The 20,190-nt window shown below is 42.0% G+C and overlaps 1 protein-coding gene across 4 annotated transcripts in view; it reads right to left on the bottom strand.

Annotated features, from left to right (window-relative positions):
* The window catches only part of CNTN4 (contactin 4), a 299,396-nt gene that overhangs the window by 52,621 nt on the left and 226,585 nt on the right, over positions 1 to 20,190 (bottom strand). For all 4 annotated transcript variants that reach the window (XM_026857402.1, XM_026857405.1, XM_026857404.1 and 1 more), the window contains exons 9-11: positions 13,883 to 14,019; positions 12,266 to 12,395; positions 8,236 to 8,386 (exon numbers count right to left, since the gene is read on the bottom strand). In XM_026857402.1, coding sequence (XP_026713203.1) covers positions 8,236 to 8,386; positions 12,266 to 12,395; positions 13,883 to 14,019 — 418 coding nt within the window. The remainder of the gene's footprint in view (positions 1 to 8,235; positions 8,387 to 12,265; positions 12,396 to 13,882; positions 14,020 to 20,190) is intronic.

Here is a 20,190-nt window from a genome sequence, read left to right as displayed (position 1 = left end):
GGCAGTGTTCTTCTTTATGAACAAATCAACGTTCACTGTCCATATTAATAAGCCTGCAGGCACAGCTGTGCATTAACATATCTAAGAGGCCTTTCAGCTACAGCTGCCTGGTGTTCTACAGCCCCAAGCACGGGGCTCCGGATCTTCCTGGTGGGCCCCGAGCAGCAGACGGCACCTTCTTCCGATGAGGGTGGGATTTTGGGCAGCTCTCGTTGGGTTTTTGACTGCGGACGAGTACAAAGCCCTCATTGGACTCCCACTGCTCCTTCTCAGTCTCAAGTCCTCATCTTCTTGTCAGAAGTTACCAAGGCACCAGAATTTCTAAAACTGAACTTACCCTTCTAGATCTGCTCTGACTGTAGACTACGGTGGAGAGCAGTAACCAAATACCTGGAAAATATCTGGACCTAAATTACTTGAACCCTGAAGCACATAAACTTTCAAAAATGAATTGTGAGCACTTTCTGGAAGCGCAGTTCTCTCTCCTGAATGTGATTTGACAAGGTCCAAGTTCATGAGGTACTCTTTACACTTCCAAATGCTGCTGTGACTGAACTCAATGGGTAAATGCCACTATATGCTGCATTTCTGTGCTTTTATTGGTCTTCATCTAAAAAAAAAAAATATTAAAAATCTTCCTGCTTTAAGCAGCATGGCTTTGTGTGTGCAAGAGTGTGCTCATATATCATGAAGCTTGTCAAGACTGCAAGATAATGGGACCAACTGGGAAAATTTCCATGAAGATAGTGAGCATGTCTGGAGTATCTAGGTCAGATCCTGCTCTAACAAAGTGCAGTACGAGGGTCCCTTTATACAGAAACTTGTTTAATTAAGGTAACAGATGTTGCTATTATACAAGTCCTAGTGAGTGGCTGTTTAATTGGACACTTTCATATTTTTTGCTACCAGCACAGAACATCATTTGTTTTTCATGAATTTCCTTCCTTACAATTAAACTGTATAAACAATGCATGCACTGTATATTCATGGAAAAGAAACAGCTCTAATGATGTAAGGGCTTTACATGAACAAGAACAGGAGAAGAGCAATTTGTTTTGAGGCTTAAAAGTACAATTATTTTCCTGTCCTAGACTAAATACATGTCTGGTAGCAGGGTAAATGTGACTTCCAATAGCTTTAGAAGAACATTAGGAATGAAGACCATGTACATATTTTAAATATTCACTATTTCAAGGGAATACACATTAGATTTTGATGTGTACAAGCTCTTACCAAGTGCATGAGATAGCTGACAACACTGCCTGCCAGCCCCACTCCCCTCCTCGCAGCGATGCCCAAAGCACCTGGAGAAGGGCTCCTGAACACAGGGCAGCCGCTAGAGCCAGCACTTAGCCCAGACCTAAATGGCTCACCCTGGGGCAGCACCACGGCCTGTCCCCATGCTTTGGCTAATCAATACACCAGCAGATGGCTGGTTAGAGACCACAAGACCGGCAGAAAAACAGTATTTCCCTAAATAAATGCTGTCTTGGTCTACGCTTGGGAAGCAAGCAAGGAGGAATGCAGCAGGGAGCCATGGTAGAGAGAGACTGAAACTTGCCATCTCCCTCCTTTGCTCTTGAACCATACAAACAGTTCTGGGAAATTACAATAAGTCTGTCTGAGAGACTGATATCTAGTATGAAACACTCTGTCAGAAATAAATACATGTAATTATTACCATTATTGCATGTAAATTAAAGTCATTTCTGTAAGTCAAAGCCAAGCATCTGAGAAAAGAGGAAAGACTTGCAAGAAGAGTGATGTAAATCTTGCATTACAAACCAGCACCTAACAGCCCCTTCAAATGCTACTCCAGCAAAATTATTCCATGCCAACACAAAATATATCCCTTGACCAATTCCATGAGATACTTTCTTAAGATACTCTAACAAAATGGCCTTTGGTGGTAAATTATTAAAAGACAGTTCAATCTGTGCAACCAAGTGACAAAATACCCCAGTTTGTGGGTGCAGATCACAGGATCAGTCTCAGTTCTAACGTTAAACCCCAGCACTCCCACAGTCAAGCCCTTGGACACTGTGCACCTACATGTCAGCACCTGCAGGTTTGTTGGGCTGCAACGATGGTTTTTTGTGCAATGAGGTTTTTTGTGAGGTATGGAAAAAAATATGAAAATTGAGAGATTTAATTGTTTTAAAATGAACTGGCTTAAATTAACTGCTGAATTAACTGGTTTAAATTATTTTAAAAATGCTTCCGGATCTATAGTTCAAAAGAGAATTACAGTTCCATTGCAGGACCTTCCTCGAACGGTTCAGAGCACGGGAGCAGCTGTGACAGAGGCTTATTTTAATTTCAGCTGGCAGCGTTCTGCGTAGATCCAGGATTTGTCTCTAATCACGCACAGCCTAATTCTCCCTCCTGCACCCAGGAAATCTGAACGAATGAGCCAGCGACTACAGTGACTTCTGATTTCCACCACCGTGAGGATGAGCCGCTCACACTCACAACCAAGCGCAGTTCTCTGTGGGAGCCGTGCCGTAATTATGAAGAAATTGAAAGGTTTCTGTGATAAGATCACCTGAAAATAAAGGTTTTAAAGCACTAGTCTCAGCAACAAATTTATCTAACGTTGTTGCATTAGATGTAATTGAATTATTATGAGAGGATTAACAAAATCCTGCAAGAACAATCTGACTGCCCTGACTCCCCCTCCTACTCCTGCCAATGAATATATACAACGTAATGCCAGGAAATAATTGTCACTAATGGGAAATACTGCAGACTGGAAAATGCTTGGCTTTAGGAGTCCATGCTTGGCTTTCAGGAGTTTAAAAGAAAGTCCTCCATTAAGGACTTGCTTTCATTCGCTTCAGTGTTTTCACAGGGGTCATCAATTACTAAGGAAGTTTTTCCAAACTTGTGGGTAAGTATGGATTTCTGTTTTATATTGGTAAATCTTACGTAAAATTACCCTCTACCTCTGTAACTCCCACCGATATCTAGGAATGATTGATTTGGTTTCTGAGACAGCTTTGGAGCAAAGTATAGGCACAGTTCGAATCATTTGTCTTTCGCGTAGTGTAATAGTGCCAGAAAACCATGTTTCTGTATATAACGCTTCTATTGTGCCTATATCCTATCTGTATGGTGCCATAGATTTTATAGCCACTCACTTGACACTGACAACGTTATTTCATAAAATCAGGGGGATGAAGACAGAAGATGAAGACCAAAGTGACACCGAGATTTAAATAAACACTGTAAGTCCTGGCTCTACAGTCCATGCACTCCTCACTCAAGGAGTTTTGCCTGGTTTTGAATGCCAGCCCTCCTCAGGCAGCTGGGCAGTAACACTCTGCATCTTGATCTCACAGGCTTAAGTCCAGTATCACCTCTGAGTCACACTGATTTAGTTTGGATGTCAGAAAAGAACCTATGTAATGGGATCCCAGCTCTCCAAAATCGCTTTTCTCCTATTGTGAGTCAGAATAGAGAGATTGAAGGTTAAACATATCTGGAGATATAAAAACAGGGGAACCAAATGGTGAAGTGGAAAGCATTCTGAACTCAAATCTTTCTCTCTGATGAACAATCTGGCACATCCCAAAGATGCCACTGCAGTTTTGCAATGACCAGAAGATACCACTTCCACCTTGAGTTCCCACAGCTTGTTGGCTTGTTGAAACAACTCCTTGCCAGCTGCAGATCCCGACAACTGGCTCAAACTTCCAGGTTATATGCGTAAGAGTGTATCTTGAAAGGGTAAAATGACTTCTGCCTAAGAAGTGTGCTGGGGCAAGTGGGTCCTAAACACTACTTACATAGTACTGCCTGCCTGGTGATGTAGCCTGCATGGTGACCATTCCTATCTTAAAGGTATCCCCTGCTCCTTGAGTGAAGGTTTCCTATAGGGTAGGTGTACTTTAGTGAAGTCTCCTGTCCCAGTGGTGTGAAAGGTGGGAGATACTGTGGTAGGCAGCAGACTCACCTTCTCTTACTCTACCAGTGGCCCTGTGAGGCTGATTTGTACAGAGTGGCTTTAATAGGACTGAAGACCTTTCCCACAGAGGGGAACAGCTGTTTTGCACTGAAATCTGAAGGGAAGATCAAGGACAGAAAATTATCTCTGTATCTTTACCTATATAGAAATAGTCTTTATTTTCAAGCAGCATTTGCAATGTATCTATATCTGTTTCTATATAACATTTACCTTCTGGAGTCAGGCTACTAACATTATTTTGACTCAGTTAGGCCTCCAAGGCAGGATTTCCATTATTATGGAGATGAACTGCCTTTAATGACTGCAATAATATAATTGTACCCCAAGGCAGAATTTCTAATAACGCAATTCCACAGTTCTCAACCACCAGTAAGAGATACCTTCAGGGCATGTTATTCATTAGGGGTGCAGTGCACACTACCTCAGCCTCCAGAGAAGAATATGAAACCTAAAACAATAAAGCTCTTTTTTTTTTTTTCCCCCATGGTAGTCACTGCTCTCTGGGCAAACGCTGAATACCACACTTAGTTTTGCATCCTGGACAGCAGTAGCCTCCTGAGCAAGAGTCTCGGCAGCAAAATCTGATGCACGCTATTCCTGTCTGCAGCAAGGAGTCCCTAGCATTACACTCCATCTGAAAAGTCACACAAGTCCCAGGAGAAATGCTTGAGCGATTGCCATGGTAGCCGTCAGGCTGTACATCAGAATTCAAAGCAAGGGCTGACACATTAACGTTGTTTTTAACTCCACCTGGAACTGGAAGGACCATCTATATTGATTAACCTTCACATGATCAAGTTCAGTTTGGGGAAGTATCCAGATGTTCAGGTGCCTCTCAAACTCAAAGGACTCTCTAACGTCAGTTTAACCAGAGATTTCATTTAAGTTTCTTCTCCCACGCCTGTCTAAAAGTTCTGTTTTCTGCCCTAGATGAAGAGATTTCAGCAACAGCTTTTCTTGGCATCTTCCTTCCTATATTTCAACAGATTTTTTTCAACAGCCAAGAAAGCTCTTGTTTGAAGCCCACGCATAAGTGTGGGTGTAGAAGGTACTAGAACTAGACTCCAGTCAATGCTGCTGTCCCCTGGGACGGCACGAAGGAGATAACATTTCAGCAAGTGAAGAAACCAGAAATGCAGCAATGTTAAGCAGAGAACCAGACATTTGGCCTCTCCTGCCCATGAAGTCAGAAAGCACTGCTGAACAATGCTATGATCATGCAAGACGATGTAATTTCCTAATTGCACATTTCACACAGTCTCCAGGTACAAACTCCAAGGATGGTGTGGTTAATAAAGGCAACGGCAAGGATTCAACACCCTTGTCCCCACGGGAGACACAGCCACTGCGTATGAGAACTAAATAGGTCCAACTGCCAAGTCAATGGAGCAGTGTTCATTAAGACATTTTGCCAGATAGGCCCCGCTGGATGTTTTGGCTGGTGGAAAAACCCCTGGGCCGAAGTAGTAGAAAATTTCACACCTGCTTGGGCACATTTCACGTCTGGTTTACCATCCAGGGCTTGTTGCCCGGGTGGGAGGCTCCCGGTTCCAGTGCAGCATGCTCAGCAGGAGCAGGAGGAGCATGGCAGTGAGCATTCTGCTTCCATCAGCACCAACACCTCAGCCTTGCTGCGGTTTGTATTGCAGCTCAACACCGAGCTGCTCAGAGGACTGTGCTACACTCACAACCCATCCTCCCAGCCTAAAGTCTGCCGGGGCACGGGGACTGCAACCGGCAGACAGCAGGGTATATACTATTTAGCAGGTTTTTATGACTATACCTGCCTCTTGCCTATATACCTCTGGACAAGGTCAGTCAGGAAAACACTGTAGGTACAGCCTTACCCTCCTTACACACATGTGCACCCTTCAGGGTGTTCTGGTGTGGACTCCCTCATGTCCACCATGGTACCACTGCAGGTGAGAGTGTCACTGAGAGGAAACAAGTGTCTCCTTTTCCCAGTTGCCTATCTTCACAAAACTCTGAAGAAAAATGCTGGTTTTGTGGTGTATTTCTTCCTCTCTTAACCTTGGTGGAAGCCAACTGAAACTTCTACAGCCAGTTCAAATAACCGGTTCAAAACTTATTTGGGAAATAAACACGCAGGCAACCCTAGCTACCACCTCGCCTTATGCTACCAGTTGTTTTGCCAATTACCAGGCTTAGCATAAAGGACACAGCCCGCATAAAGATGAACCAATAACCAAATTGTATTTGATACAAAAGGGTCAGTACATGGGTGAGTGCTGGGGGTACAAACAAGTCAATCAGATTATACATAATCGACATCAATCCCACTGACCCCAACAACGACACCGCACAACTAACAGTGGGTGGAATAAATGGGGACATGCAGCCTCCCATAGAAGGGACAGGAAACAACCGAGTCAACAAGCCAAACACATGAGACCAAGGAAGCCACACACTGAATCTCTACACAGCCCGCGTTTACAAAGGCCAGACCTGAGTGGAGCTCAGTCCCAGGGAGGCAGGAGGTCCTTCCCCAGCAGGGAACTCTGCACAGGGCACCCACCTCACAGACAGACACTGCCCCTCCTGCAAGTGGTCCCAGCTTTTATCCCCAAGTGGGACACCTGACCTTGGGTTACTTAATGCAGGACACCTGGGGTCATTTACCCAACGGCTCTCCCTGCAAGGCCGGCCCCACCCTGGAGGGAAGCCCAAAGGCAAACTCACCCCCCCTTTGTGAAGGGCTGTGGGAATCACCCATATGTCAACCTTAATTTGGGGCTCGGGGCTGAAACCCCAGCATTTCACATGTGCATGAGCTACATTCCCTTGGGAAATCAGGACCCGGGGGTTTCTGCCATATTACAGTATCCAACTTTTAGGTAAGTTTGCAAATGAGAGAGTAGTGCTAAAAAGAAAATAAAATCACTTTGTTCTCAGCATTGTACAGCAGTGGCCAAGCAAGAAACACAGTGCACACGTTTCTTTCCTTCCCTAAGACTTTGCTCAAATAAACTAATGCTTCCTCTCTTGCTCCTGAAATAAAACGAGGAGAAAGAACTGTGCCATGCCTAGGAGAACAGCATCCGAGGAAACAGCACATTTCAGCTACAGACTGTGCCAGCGCGGACGGGGAGGCGGATGGGACCTCGTGAGGCTGACACTCCAAATCTTCCAGTAATTAATACTTCCCATCCTTTGCACAATCTTCACCAGAAGAGCAAACTATCTTAGTTTTAAAAATCAATACACCTTGATCTGTTACAGCTTTGACCTCGCACAGCTTTGGACCCTGGCTGCTAGAGGAGGCTCTGCGCAATTGGTCACCCAACTCTTTTTATCCCAAGAGGTGAAGCCAGATGGCGCATAGATGATAACTTTGTAACCGGAGATAAATAAGTCAGAAATAGGTTGTTATTTTATTCATTGGGCTCAAAATGAACTATAGCTTTTTGCATACTTTTATACAATACCATAGTATACATTTCAACGTACACTACAAGCAGGCAGGTTGAGTGGAACAAGACTAGACTTTCCAAAATAAAAGCACAGCTCTAACAGGTTTAAGCTCTTAAAAATGACAATTTCCTGTACTTTCTGGTTTTTGACCCTTACTAACAGGATGGGATTTTTCCCATCAATCCTACTGGGGCATCATATTTTGGAGGACTGTCAAGGACAGCTCTCTGGGTCCTGCTCTCAGGCTCTGTGCAAGCAGGACAGGTAACACAATCATACCTGTACGGAGTCAATTAAAAATTACTGCAAAACCATGCATGCAACGTAAAGATAGCCTCCTACTTTTTACTGCTGCTCTCCTTTCGATTTAAAAAAAAAAAAGAAAAAGAAAAAAAATGAATTGGGCAGTCTGAAAAAGCCTCCTCCAAGTCAGGTGTTAGGACTGCCAAATTAATTACTGACCTCAAATAATTCCTGTCTGTGGGACATTGAGTAATGTACCAGAGCAGTGTAATTTGCAGTGGAGGGTTTTATCTCCTGGGAAAGTTTTTTAAAAATAATGGCTATTTAGAGCAATGCGGAGGCAAATATTTGCTTTTTAGAACGTATCTTTATCACCTTCTTGGCAGGGATGCTTTAATAGTACACAGAGACTGGGATGAACACAATGTGAATAGAAATCTCACCCCCAGCTCCTTGAGATTGAACACTAGCTGTTTTCAAATTTATTTGCAAGTCAATCTTGGGAAGCTATAAATGACAAATTTGGCTTTCATTGCTGAAAGCCCCTGGGTTGGAGCAAGCTAATGAAAGAAATGGTTACTTTAAGACATTACCTCTCATTTTCTCTTAGGATGTCTTTTCCTTTCTTCCAAGAATAAGTAGGTCTGGGGGAAGCTTTCGGCTTACACTCAATGATTACTTCACCACCCACTTTAACAAGAGTTAACTTTTTCAAGAGTGTTTTGGAAAAGTCTGGACCAATGGCTGAAAGAAAAAAAAAAAAGAAAAACTACATCAGAATTCCCTCTGAAAATAACAGTCAGGCTCTTTTGAACATTACAATATTCCAGAGCTGTTTCTCACCTGCAATTCCTAAATGGTCTGACTTTTATGAACTATGTGCATATATGGGTGGGGCAAACAGACACCTGAATTCATCAGCTCTTGACTTGTTTAGAAATGCATGTTCAGCTACAAACCTGAGAAACCAGTAACCTCAGCAGGCAGCAGAAACCCAGTGTCACACATCTTATTCGTGGCAGCGCCCCTAAGAACTACACATGCACGAACTGTATTAATGTATTGCCTTTTTTTTGTGTCAAAACAGCATGATCATCACTTTGTCAAACATGGCTATGTGCAGAGCAACAGCATACAGGAAAATTGTCACAAATACAGAATCCGTGTAATTAATCAGAAATGTTAGTATTTCCAGAAAAGTTTATATTTTTATGCTTTATATTCATAACTGTTTCATAAAATGGCTCTTTTATTTTAATGCTATAAAGGTGGGAGACCTTGATACAGCCAGGTCTTGAACAAAGCAAAACAAGGCAGGACTTAAGTAGGCACCAGGGTACAAGTCACTCTTGAATCTTTTCCCTCCAAGGCATACACTTCTGTTTTGTGAAAAACAGTCAGAAATTCATTCAAGCAACCACCAAAGCCCTGCAGACAGTCTGCAACCTGGTTGTAAGGCATGCTGGGAAGGGAGGAGATAGTTTGGCATCTGATTCCTGCCTCAAAAGATTTTTAATGATTTATTTGATGGGACCTGGTGACAGGCGGAGCTTTGAGCCGACTGCCTCCAGACTGGCTCTGGTAGTGAACTCCCCAAAGACGACCAGAAGGTTTTATTTATATCAAGTGAGACAATTAATTTTTTCAATACAGAAAGCTCAGAGCAAACAGGTGAGGCAGCTTAAGGGTTCTGTGAACAACTCTTGCCCTGCTCACTATGTCTTTGCTGACAGGAGCTTGCTTTCTGACAGATCCGTGGCAGCAAACTGCCCAGTCCCCTCTAATTCTCCCCATCTCTTTGCTGGCTGCGTGCCTGCACCCTGCGCGTCCTGCACCAGCACTGTATTCCCTAAGCTTACAGCATTTTCCTCAACTTACTTTCTTGCTGCACCCTGGGAGAGGAGAGTTTAGATCACCATGCATTGCATCTTCTTGATGCTCCATAAAATGATCTAAAGCTCACCTGAAGCAGCTGGGAGACAAAAACCTGCTGTGTGATACAGAAAGCAAATTCGTTACTTAGGGCACCTCATCTGCCTCAATTCTTCTGGATATTGTTCCTGCCACAAAAGAGTTGAATAAAACATAATCCTACACTGATAACGGGATGGGCTTTATGATCGAATAGAACTCGTCTTCTACTTTCATGAATCAGAGTTCACTAATCTCTGAGCTGACTTGTCTTCTATGTCTAATCATAGACGGCTGACTCCATTTTAGCATAGAGGAAGACACGTCATTATTAAAGACTATAAAAGAGCCATCTAAAACCCAACACTGGCTATGTAAAACATTTCAAAATTAAAGGAGGCATCCTGAGGACAACTTCCCACCAATGCATTCAGAACGAGACGGATTATTATTTATATCGTATTTTCATAATTAAATCATTATCACATCTGGAAATAATTTCTCAGATGATTGTCCAAAATTTATGAGCAAAATAGATTTTTGAATAATCCTACTATTTCCATCTCTGTAACGAACAGTTTAGACTGGGTTTTTTTGCAAGTCATTTGCTACTTCCTTCTCAGTCCTGCATGAGGTGGAGGAGTTGCACGGCATGGGTTTTATTCTGTGACATTCAAAATGTTGTCATCTGACATTTAGAAACTCTGGGCTCAGTTCTCAGCACTACCACAGCTTCCCTTGTTTGTAAAATGAGGATTTTAATGACTTTTTTTTTTTTTTTTTTTCACTCTAGGCCCACCCTTAACTTTAAAATCTTTTTTTTAACACTTAGCCTGAAAATTCTTCAAGGCAATGACTGCATCTTACTATATATTTTTACAATGCCCAGCACAACAGGATGCTGGTTTTAGCTGAAGACTCCAGGCAATATAACTGGCAACAAAAATAGAGAAGAATCACTCTGAGAAAAGCTCTGACTGTAATTTTCCATTTCTCCTTTTCACTTAACTTTGCTACGTCTCACTTGCTATTAGTGGTGTTTAATCACTTCAAGTGCTTAACTTCAGGACCTTTTAAAATAACCATTTTTATATTCAGAAAGATCTGTTTAAAAGCTAATATTTCTCAGTGAGAGCTCAGAATATTTACCTCCTTCGAAAACTCTGGTGAAAAGGAAAACATGCTGGTTTTGTTTAAATATATGCCAAATTACATCACAGATCCATAGAAATTATTCTGCAGCGCACATTCCGGTACTTTTCACGTGACATACAGAAGCAAGATTGCACAACCCAAATGAGAAGTCAGCCAAACACAAGTTATCTGGCAGGTTTTTGAGAGCAGGGTCTCTAAGGTCTCCACTTTTTGCGCAGACACGAGGTTGGCCCCAGGTGTTGCAGGGTGCTGGGCACAGGCAGGCACTGGAGGTACCCACCGACAAGGGCGAAGCCTCTGTCTTCTGAGAGGATCTGCCTTTCTCCCAGAGGCTCTTTTTTTACCAGCGTTTTGAATAGACAGGAAAAGCATCAGTGGGTTTATTTCGATTTCTTTCACGCAGTAACATGTCCAATAAATCTTAGCATTGTGAAGTCTAATTTATTGAGCATTATTGTACTTTTCTTTAACAGCAACACTGACAATCTTTCAAATTAATTTTTCTTCTGTGCAGGCATCTATCGCTGCTGATAAAAAATGACTGATAATTGAAAATGCCATAATCAGAAAAGACCTCATGCTTTGTTCTTCAGGATGAAGTGGGGAATGATGCTATTGAACATTCACTTTGAAAACAACTAAACCACTGTTTTGTAATCATGAATTCTATTTAATCCTTTGAAACTACATATGTATGCTGACATACTGGTTGCCAGGCCTGCCACTCGTACAAGAGCAACATTTTTGAGTGAGGTACAGACTCGGGGGACAGCTGAGGCTAGCAGGGACCTCTGGACACGATCCTGTCCCACCTCTGCTCAAGCAGGGGCTGCTCAGTTGGATGTTGAGTATCTCTAAGGATAGAGATGCCACAATCTCTATGGGTAACCTGTTCTAGTGTTATAGCAAGGAAGTTTTTCTTATATTTAAATGGCATTTCCATGTTTCAGTTTGTGCCCATTGCCTTTTGTCCTAGCACTGGGCACCACTGAGAAGAGCCTGGCTTTGTAATTTCTATTCCCTCTCAACAGGTATTTAACCACCTGGATTCACAGGAGCTTCTCCTGATACTAACTGCAACGAGTGGAGGAGATGTACATGGAACAGGTGGGGCAGAAATTGCTTTTCTTGGTGAGGGTTTGGGACAGGAGCATTACAATTGCCATTAGAACAGTGAAAGGCCCATTCAGACAAGTGGTTTTTCAATATTCCTTCAAGAGCCAGTCTCTGCACCCATCAGCAAGCAGGTACTGTCTGGTGCTCTGAACTGCAATACTTTGATTTCTCTATCAACATTTCTAACCAGCAAGAGGTTGAGTGAGCTTGCCAGCTCCCTGTGCTCAGTCACCTGGATGAATATGGGAAGATGGGTTGAGTAAAAAAAACCCTGTTCTCTGTCTACCCACTTTCTCAAGTTTTCATTTCAGGTCTTAAACAACAACTTGTCAAAGATCCTCAGTAGCACTTCCGCTTCAGATGCTGAACTTGGCAAAATCAGCTTGGGTGAAGGCTTTACTGGTTTTGGAAAGTTTGCATCATTCAGGAACGTAAACTTACCTATGACGGTCAGTTCTGCACTGGCAAAAATGATGCCATGTCTGTTTTCCGCTACACACTGATACATGCCGGCATCCGACAGGCTGACGTTCGTTATCGTGAGTGAGCCCTGCTCTAGCTGAACTCTGCCCTGCAGGAAACAGTAAACAAAAAAGTAAATAAGGAGATCCCTCCTTGGACCATAAACCCAGAAGTTGTTGGGTTATATTTTATACCAAGGTGGACAAAAAAAAGTAGCAGCAATGGGAAGAATTTGCATGCTCCAATCTATTCATCTGCCAGCTAAATTTATGTCAGGTTAGATACTAAATGGTAAAACCAATACAGTAGTTGGTAAATGCAATTTAAATTGGAGGACTCTCTCTTGACTTCTCATTGATTTAACAGCCAAACCATTTAGACTAATCTCCCTTTCAAGTAGATAAACTTGAATCAAAAAATGCACTTTGTTCCATAGTAACATATCACAGCCAACTGTACTCTTTAAAACATTTAAAACAACGGTATTATGAGTACATATAGCAATGAAGGCTAGTAAGACTGGTTGCCATCTTAGCTAGTACAGAGAGAAATGCTTAAAATCCTCCGTAGTTTACTGAAAACAATATAGATGTTAATAATTTAATGATCCTTTACTTCATATCAGCCACTAATGTGATTTAAGTACAAGACCATCTGCTAGTGACCAGCGTGAAGCAAGTAAAATTAGTTTGTGGAACAAAAGACCAGGGTATCATTTGTCAGCCTCAGGATATGGAGCTTGTGTTATCAATTTTAATAAGTACAGCAAAGTGTTTCCTCCCTCCCCAGGAGTTTCACCATTTAAAAAAATAGTAATATAAAGAGCTATTGGCTTTCTACTTGGCCGTAGGGTGGAAATTTAATGTTTGTGCAATCTCTATCAGGGTTTGATCAAATCTGGGCTGCCATATTCTTTCACGATAAGTGAAGGGAAAAAAATGCCAGCTACCACGAAACCAATGTTTTTGGTGGTGAAACCAATGCGTTGGTGACTTGTTTTAATTTCTGGTTATAACAGGAGGGGATTGTGTAAGCAATGACACTCCAAGTGAGAGGCTGGACAGACATGGGAGTGGGAGGGGGTGCGTTTCCCCAGCTCCTGCACATCACCCTTCTTTAGGCAGCTCCCGGTCACCTGCACAGGGTGGCAGGAGTGGGAACGCCATTAAAGGCCAGCAGAAAAGCTAAGGTTTCATTAGCAGCTGAAGTTCACCTGAACATCATAAATTTAAAACCCCAAATTAATTCAGGCAATTATTTTCTGACTGAAGGTTCCACAGTCCCCTTTGGCCATTCCCTCCTCTTCACAAGGGTCTCTTCCACCTTTAGGTTTCTATCTTGGGTCCTTCATTTCAGGGAGAGCTGTCGTGTATCCTGCTTGTCACTAACAGCAGCTCTCCTGAAGCCATCCAGAGGTGCCCACCAGGCACGGCAAGGCATTGCTTACACAGTGGCAGGATTTCAGAGCACTGCCATCCTTTCTATTTCCATTGCAAAAGCAATAAAACAAGCAGAGATGAAAAAGCTGTCGGAGCATGAAAGCACTTGCAGAGCTTGCAGCACTCAGCCCTGGCGAAGGGCTCCAGTGGTGCGTACCTGGGGCAGCAGGGGCTCCCCGTCCTTCAGCCAGCGGTACGAGGGCTTCGGTCTCCCACTCGCTCGGCATTCCCAGACGACGCTTTCCTCTATGGCTGCGTGTGCGTCGTTGATTTTCTGAATCCAGTTGGGCTGAGCTGCAACACAGAAGTAATGGATAAAGCCTTGGATCTGTAACCGATAGCATGCACTCTGGTGCAAGCAAATGGCCACTTCTTTCTTTATTAGCACATCTAAGAGCTGAATTTAATAACATACTTAATAACTGCTAAAGACTTCTTTTTGCTTGAGTCCAGTTCTGTTTTCTGAAGGTGGCACATGCAACATCAGAATCTGTTTTCATTTTAATTTTTAATAAAAACGCTTAATGAAAAAGAGTAGCTTTAGCAATCCTGGTCATTGTGCAAAAATAAAGCAACAGTTCACGTGCTGCCCCATTCTAGTAAAGAGCACTGTTAGACCCCTGGTCCTTTAAACAGAGACATTTTCTACTTCAGGATCTATATGACTTAGGCTTCAAAGCTCTAAAAGTTAGCATCCAACTTCAAAACTTGTAATTTATAACTATCTCTGCACTGAAATTAAGGTTATTCCAGTAATTTAGGCGTCCTTGCTTATAGGCATTACTTCAGGTCCAAATTCTCAGTTTTTTCCTAGATTAGGGCCGTATCTACAATTATTGCCATAGGAAGATCTTCTATGTGTATGAAAAATCTTTGGACTCAATGATTGCATTAATGACATTGAACAAACCTAGAAAGTCCAAAAGCAGATATTTGAGATACATTTTTGTAGAATATGCTTAAAACTGGCACTGGCAGTTTTCAGACACTTATGAGATTATTTTTTTAGTTGTGTCACATATTTTTATCAAAGTTTGTGGATTGTCGGCTTATTTTTAAATACAGCCTAACTTTAACCAGACTCCACATGCAAATCAAATTCTACTAAAATTGCCATGTGTTTTTGAAGACCATAAAAAATCTCCAACGTTCTTCTGTTACCTTCATAAACCCCATCTGTCTAGTTATACCTACAATACTTCTCAGAAAGTCCCCTTAGAAAAGAGAGTGAGTTGAGATTTTTTTAGTTGTCATTTGCCCTATTCTGACATAAGAAAATCTGAGAGACTTAGTAGGAAGATATTGCCAGCAGAGGTCTCCAAGAACCTGGTTAATGCTTTTTCACATGTAATCAGATAAAAAAAAATAATTAAGATTACTCAAAGACAGGTAACAACTTTATATATCTCCTTTGGATAGGGATGGGGGTCAGAGAAAGGCATGAAATGATCAATGAACATATGTCATATCAAAACTGTAAGTTCAACATACAGTTGGTATGATTATACCCAAAATATTGGTATGTCTACCACGACTGATGCTGGATATACAAATTCAGAGAGCTGACTGCCTTTTAAAACTGTGTTCAGGCTGTGACAGATGTGTGCTTAATCCCACACCTACCATGCTGCACACTTCTCACAGTGTCTACAAAACAGAAGAAAGCTGAAGAATTTTGCATAGCATCCTAACTCCAAGGGACATGCAAAAAAAAGCAGAAAGGCGATTTGAACATAATGACAATGCAGAAGCAAAAGAAGTAGCTGAAAAGGAAAGGCAAGCAGTGTTTACATCTCTGTCGTGTCCCCCCCCCGTAATATTTTAAGCTTGTTTATTATCTGTATCTAAAGAGATATGAAAGGGAACGCTTTTAAATATAGGAAGATGAAAGTCAATTCTGTCATCTGGAGTAAGAACTTGAACAATTCCATTGAACTGAGACACGCTGCGCAACTGCAGTGGGTTCAGTGGCTCAAGGATATTTGCAAATTACTCTTGAATTTACATATTTACTATTCTAACAGCATCTAACTCATAATTTGGAAGAGAGTCTTATGATACTGTAAAAAGGAGCTCTAGAAAACCACACAGATCCATTTGCCTTTTTTTCAGTACTGTTACTGATTTCCCACATGGAAACAAAAACATTCAGACAAAACAACTGAAAGTAACCTGTAAAGCAAGAAAACCCATGAAAGGTAAGGTGCGCTCTATAACACGTAAGTGTCTGATACGTAACAAGAAAGATAACTCCTGTGTGAGGAGGAAAGAAAATTCAGTATTTACCGCAGATGCCCCAAATAAAGAAAATTCTCACCCAATGCAGCAAAAGACTTTATCTGTCTAGTCTTTCTGCTGTACTTTGCGGGTTGCACATCTAAACTCCTGCTCTGAGTAAACGTGTGATACTGGAAGCACTGGGAGCTGCCACCCCTCCCATATTCATTTCACTCTTGTGCAGCACCCTCAAGCCACAACCTTGCACTGAGGTTGCCTTGCACCACTCTTATGCACCACTCCTTGCACCACTCTTCACCCCCTCCAGTTACTTTAACCAGTTAAACTTTCTATCCTAAAGCCATTTATGATGCAGACAACTACAGAATGAGCATAATAAGTCAAAAAATAAACCTTGGTGAAAACCGGAGGAGTCTTTTGTTTCACAGGAGCTTCGTTCTCTGCTGCTCTTTGGGAGACTTTTCTAATTAGGTCAACCTCTCTTTTCAACAGTTCATTTCAGAGAATAGCAGGCACGCTCTTGACTTAATCTTGAATAATACACAGGGGTTGGTTCATACAGCAAATATGTTTGAGCCACCAAATGAGAGTTGCCATACTATAATGAAATTTGACAGCCTCCCATTGGGGATCATACCGAGACATGGTAATGTGACACAAGATTTCAAGCACGATAATTAAAATAATTCAAATAAGGATATGAAACCAGTTCCACCGTACAACATTTTCTGGTATAGCGACATTATTTGAGATAATGACAAGGTTTAATTTGTGACTGGTAGTGGTGTTCTAGTAAAAGTCCTTCAGATCATTTCGGTGGTGCTGACCAGAGATGAGTTCTTTCATATGATGGGTCTGTAAATATTTTGTCCCTGTTTGGAGTACTTAGATACTACTGGCCTTGGAAAAATCCTGGAGGAAAAAAAATCTGGTACTAAAGAAAAAAATTACATTGAAGCTGATTAAGAATTCATCTGAGTAGCAAGAAAAATTCCTATGTTAAATCTATAAAGTGGAAGAAAAAGCTTATATTTCTAAGCATTACTCTTGCATAACGATAGCTTTAAAGAAAAATAGCCCCCTCCTAGGTGATGAGAGCTGTTTGGAATTTATACTCAGGTGGATGGAAGAAAAATGATGGCAGCAGTTAGAAAAGAAAATTGTTTACCTTTGATCACCTTCCAGTCTTCACCAATGCTAAATGGGGCATTTTAAAGCAGATGATTAGGAAAGTATGCCCAAATAAACTCTTACTTCTCTAAGACCAAAAATTCCAGAATGAATCTGTCCTTCATTGTAATAAATTGAAAGGCAAAAGTAGGCACTGGAAAGCTGGACCAGAAATCATGTCCTAAAAGGCATTTGAAAATGAAATGACCCAGCCAGCGATGATGCATCACCTCAGAAATGAGTAACAAAACCAAAGAATTATGGGAGCAATGTGAGAAACAAACCAGAAATAAATCTGTAGGACTTTGCAATCATTTGTGAGTTCAAAACTACCAAAAAGACTAAAGCAAATGAGGTACTAATACATATACAGAATCCAATTCTCGGTCGGTGTATATCGATTTCAGTGTTCGTAAGCCAATTTATAGCAGCTGATGACCTAGTGCAGGCTGTGTAATTCATCATTAATGGCAGATGAAAGGCTGAATGACTTGTCCGTTACTATATCTATTCTACGGAGATTGAGACTGAGCCCAGGATCAGAAAAGTCTAAAGACCAGAAAGCCAAGCATAAGAAGTAAGAAAAACAGATGGGGAAAATGCATGCGTAATTAAAAATAAAGAATGCAGTCAGTGTGTAAGGTTTGTGCAGACAAGCACACGCGTCATCCTGGTCCAAATGGGGATATAGCTTCTGTAAACAAACCCCGCATGTCCCTAATTTGTTATCCTTCCCAATGATCACAGGAACGGGAAAACAGACTTTAAATTATCACTTTTCCTCTTCTCTTCCTTTCCTCCTCTTAATCCCTTCCTCCTGACCTCTACTGCCAGTTAAGGACTGTTTGAAATCTATACAATTTCAAAGCCGTGCACATCCTCCACTGAAAATTTGAAGGAGTTAACCTAGCTGATAAAAATTACCTGAATTGTCCCTACTTCTAATTTACCTCCTGTTCCATAAGCTACTCTGCACCATTACATGGCTTTCTCCCCCGTTTTCCCAGGCACCAAAGGACTACAGGTGTTACAGGAGTGTTTATAAAGACCAGTCCTCAGGCATTTAGTTATTTTTTATCCCTGATGCTCTAGACTGAAGCTACCCAGGGGAGTAAGGGAGGTGGGGGGTGTTCTATGAGTAGCCTTCTCACTTCATTCCTCATACCTATTTCTAGTTTTGCTTCTCCTGCTGGAGAGCTATTTGTCCAAGCCCAAATGATAATAATTAGAGTACTTTTTCTGAACTTCCTAAAAATTGATTTCTCTATAAGCAGGTTTCCAACAATCCCTTGAAAAAGGAAAAGTGGAGGAGAAACATGCCTGTTCTCTGTGTATAAATTTCTTCCAGGTGCAAGACGTCTCTCAGGCAGCAAATTATTCAAAACTCAATAGTTACTCTCTCTTGCACTAAAGTCTGCAAAAATACATATTCCACCAGTGGGAGTCAAGACTTCCCCCCTTGGAGCAGTGGTTTTCCACAGGGTGAGTTTAATCAGACGAGACTGAGCAGTGCAGAGATTGCTCCCAAGGGCAACTGCCCCTTTCTGGAAGGACAGATTTGGGTGCTGCCAAGTGTTTTAGTGGCGGTTAACCAAGTGTTAAATTGGCACAATATTCTGAAACAACACAGGATTTGAGAACTTTAACTAAAATGAACATGGAGATACTTGATGGTGAGAAATCAATTGGCACCGTATCTGCATAACAGGTAGCAAACTGTGTTTTCTAGTGAGGCATGTAAATGGTAATTAATAATAATATAAACTTGTCTTATTTATGTGAATATTGCTGTATTTTTATCAGTCCAGAAACTCATTTTATTTCAAGTGGCTTTGAATTTTCAGCAAATTATTTGTGATCTGGGACCTAAATGGAGTAGAGACACACAACTGCCTGATTTTAACTTATGCAAATTTCCTTTTTAGACCTCTGACCATAATGAAGAGCATAATATGATTTACATTTGAGGCTGTTTTATAGAGTGGCATAAAGTAGATTTTGCACAAATAAAACAGAGGCCCACTGATGAAAGGGTGACTCTTTTCACTGCAAAATTAAGGAGACGCATAAATTCCTGGTGGGACTTTGATTTGAGAAGTACTTAATCTGAAAAGCAGTCCAGCCAATTAAATGGCTTCTGTTGAATATCTTACAAAATGCTGCAAAGAACTGTAATTAGATACAAATAAGTCTGTCTCTCTGTTAATGCGGATGCTGCTGTGCTGACACTTTTAGATACCATTTTAACTGCAATTTTTTTCCTCCTTGCCTTGGCTTGCCAGCAAGGTGCTAGGCAGGGAGGTCAGGTGAGAGAGATGCTGGAGGCCCCTGGAACAACACAGGTGATGCCAAGTCAGCACCTGCACCCATGCCGGCTGAAACGGAGCCATTTTCGTACTTGGTATTTTCCCTCTCTTCCAGGCCATGCAAGAGAAAGTGTTGATCTTACTGGAAAGCCCAACGCCAAGCTGCATGATTTTGGTCATAATTCTGTCAGACAAACGTTCCCAGTGGTGGCGCAGCTCCTCAGCCCCGAGCATCCTTGCCTGTCGTGGGGTACCCGTCCCCAGGCTGGCAGCCCTGCCTCCTGCCTCCCCCAGTGCTGCTTGCTTAGTGCTGTCAATACCAGTTCTATTAAACATGCTGATATTTGGACCACCTTGACCGGCAACGATTTTTCCTCTTCTTTGTCAGTCAGACTCTACATGTCATTGGGGTGGCAGACATCAAGATGTCACACTGTCTCATCAGACAGAGTCAACACAGGCAAGTGTAAACGCATACTGAAGCAGAGCCCAAGGAGTAAGCACTGGCACATCATCTCATTTCACACTTTGCATGAAAAAAGACACTCATATTTAAAAAAAGTCCAGGAGAGCAATATGCTGGTGTGGTGGTACGGAGACTTTTGACAATGGACAGCAAGGAGAGAACCCAGCCAAAGAACCACCATAGAGCTGCAGAGGGGCGTGAGGCGCTCGTCTGGCGCGGGAAAGGCTTTGAGCACAGGGATGAGCAGCCACAGCAGCACCTTATAGGTTTCTTTTGCTTGTGCAT

Source organism: Athene cunicularia (genome assembly GCF_003259725.1).
Source record: "Athene cunicularia isolate RWA chromosome 12 unlocalized genomic scaffold, athCun1 chr12_part1, whole genome shotgun sequence".
Taxonomy (NCBI): Eukaryota; Metazoa; Chordata; class Aves; order Strigiformes; family Strigidae; genus Athene; species Athene cunicularia.
This window is presented reverse-complemented; position numbering and strand designations above follow the sequence as displayed.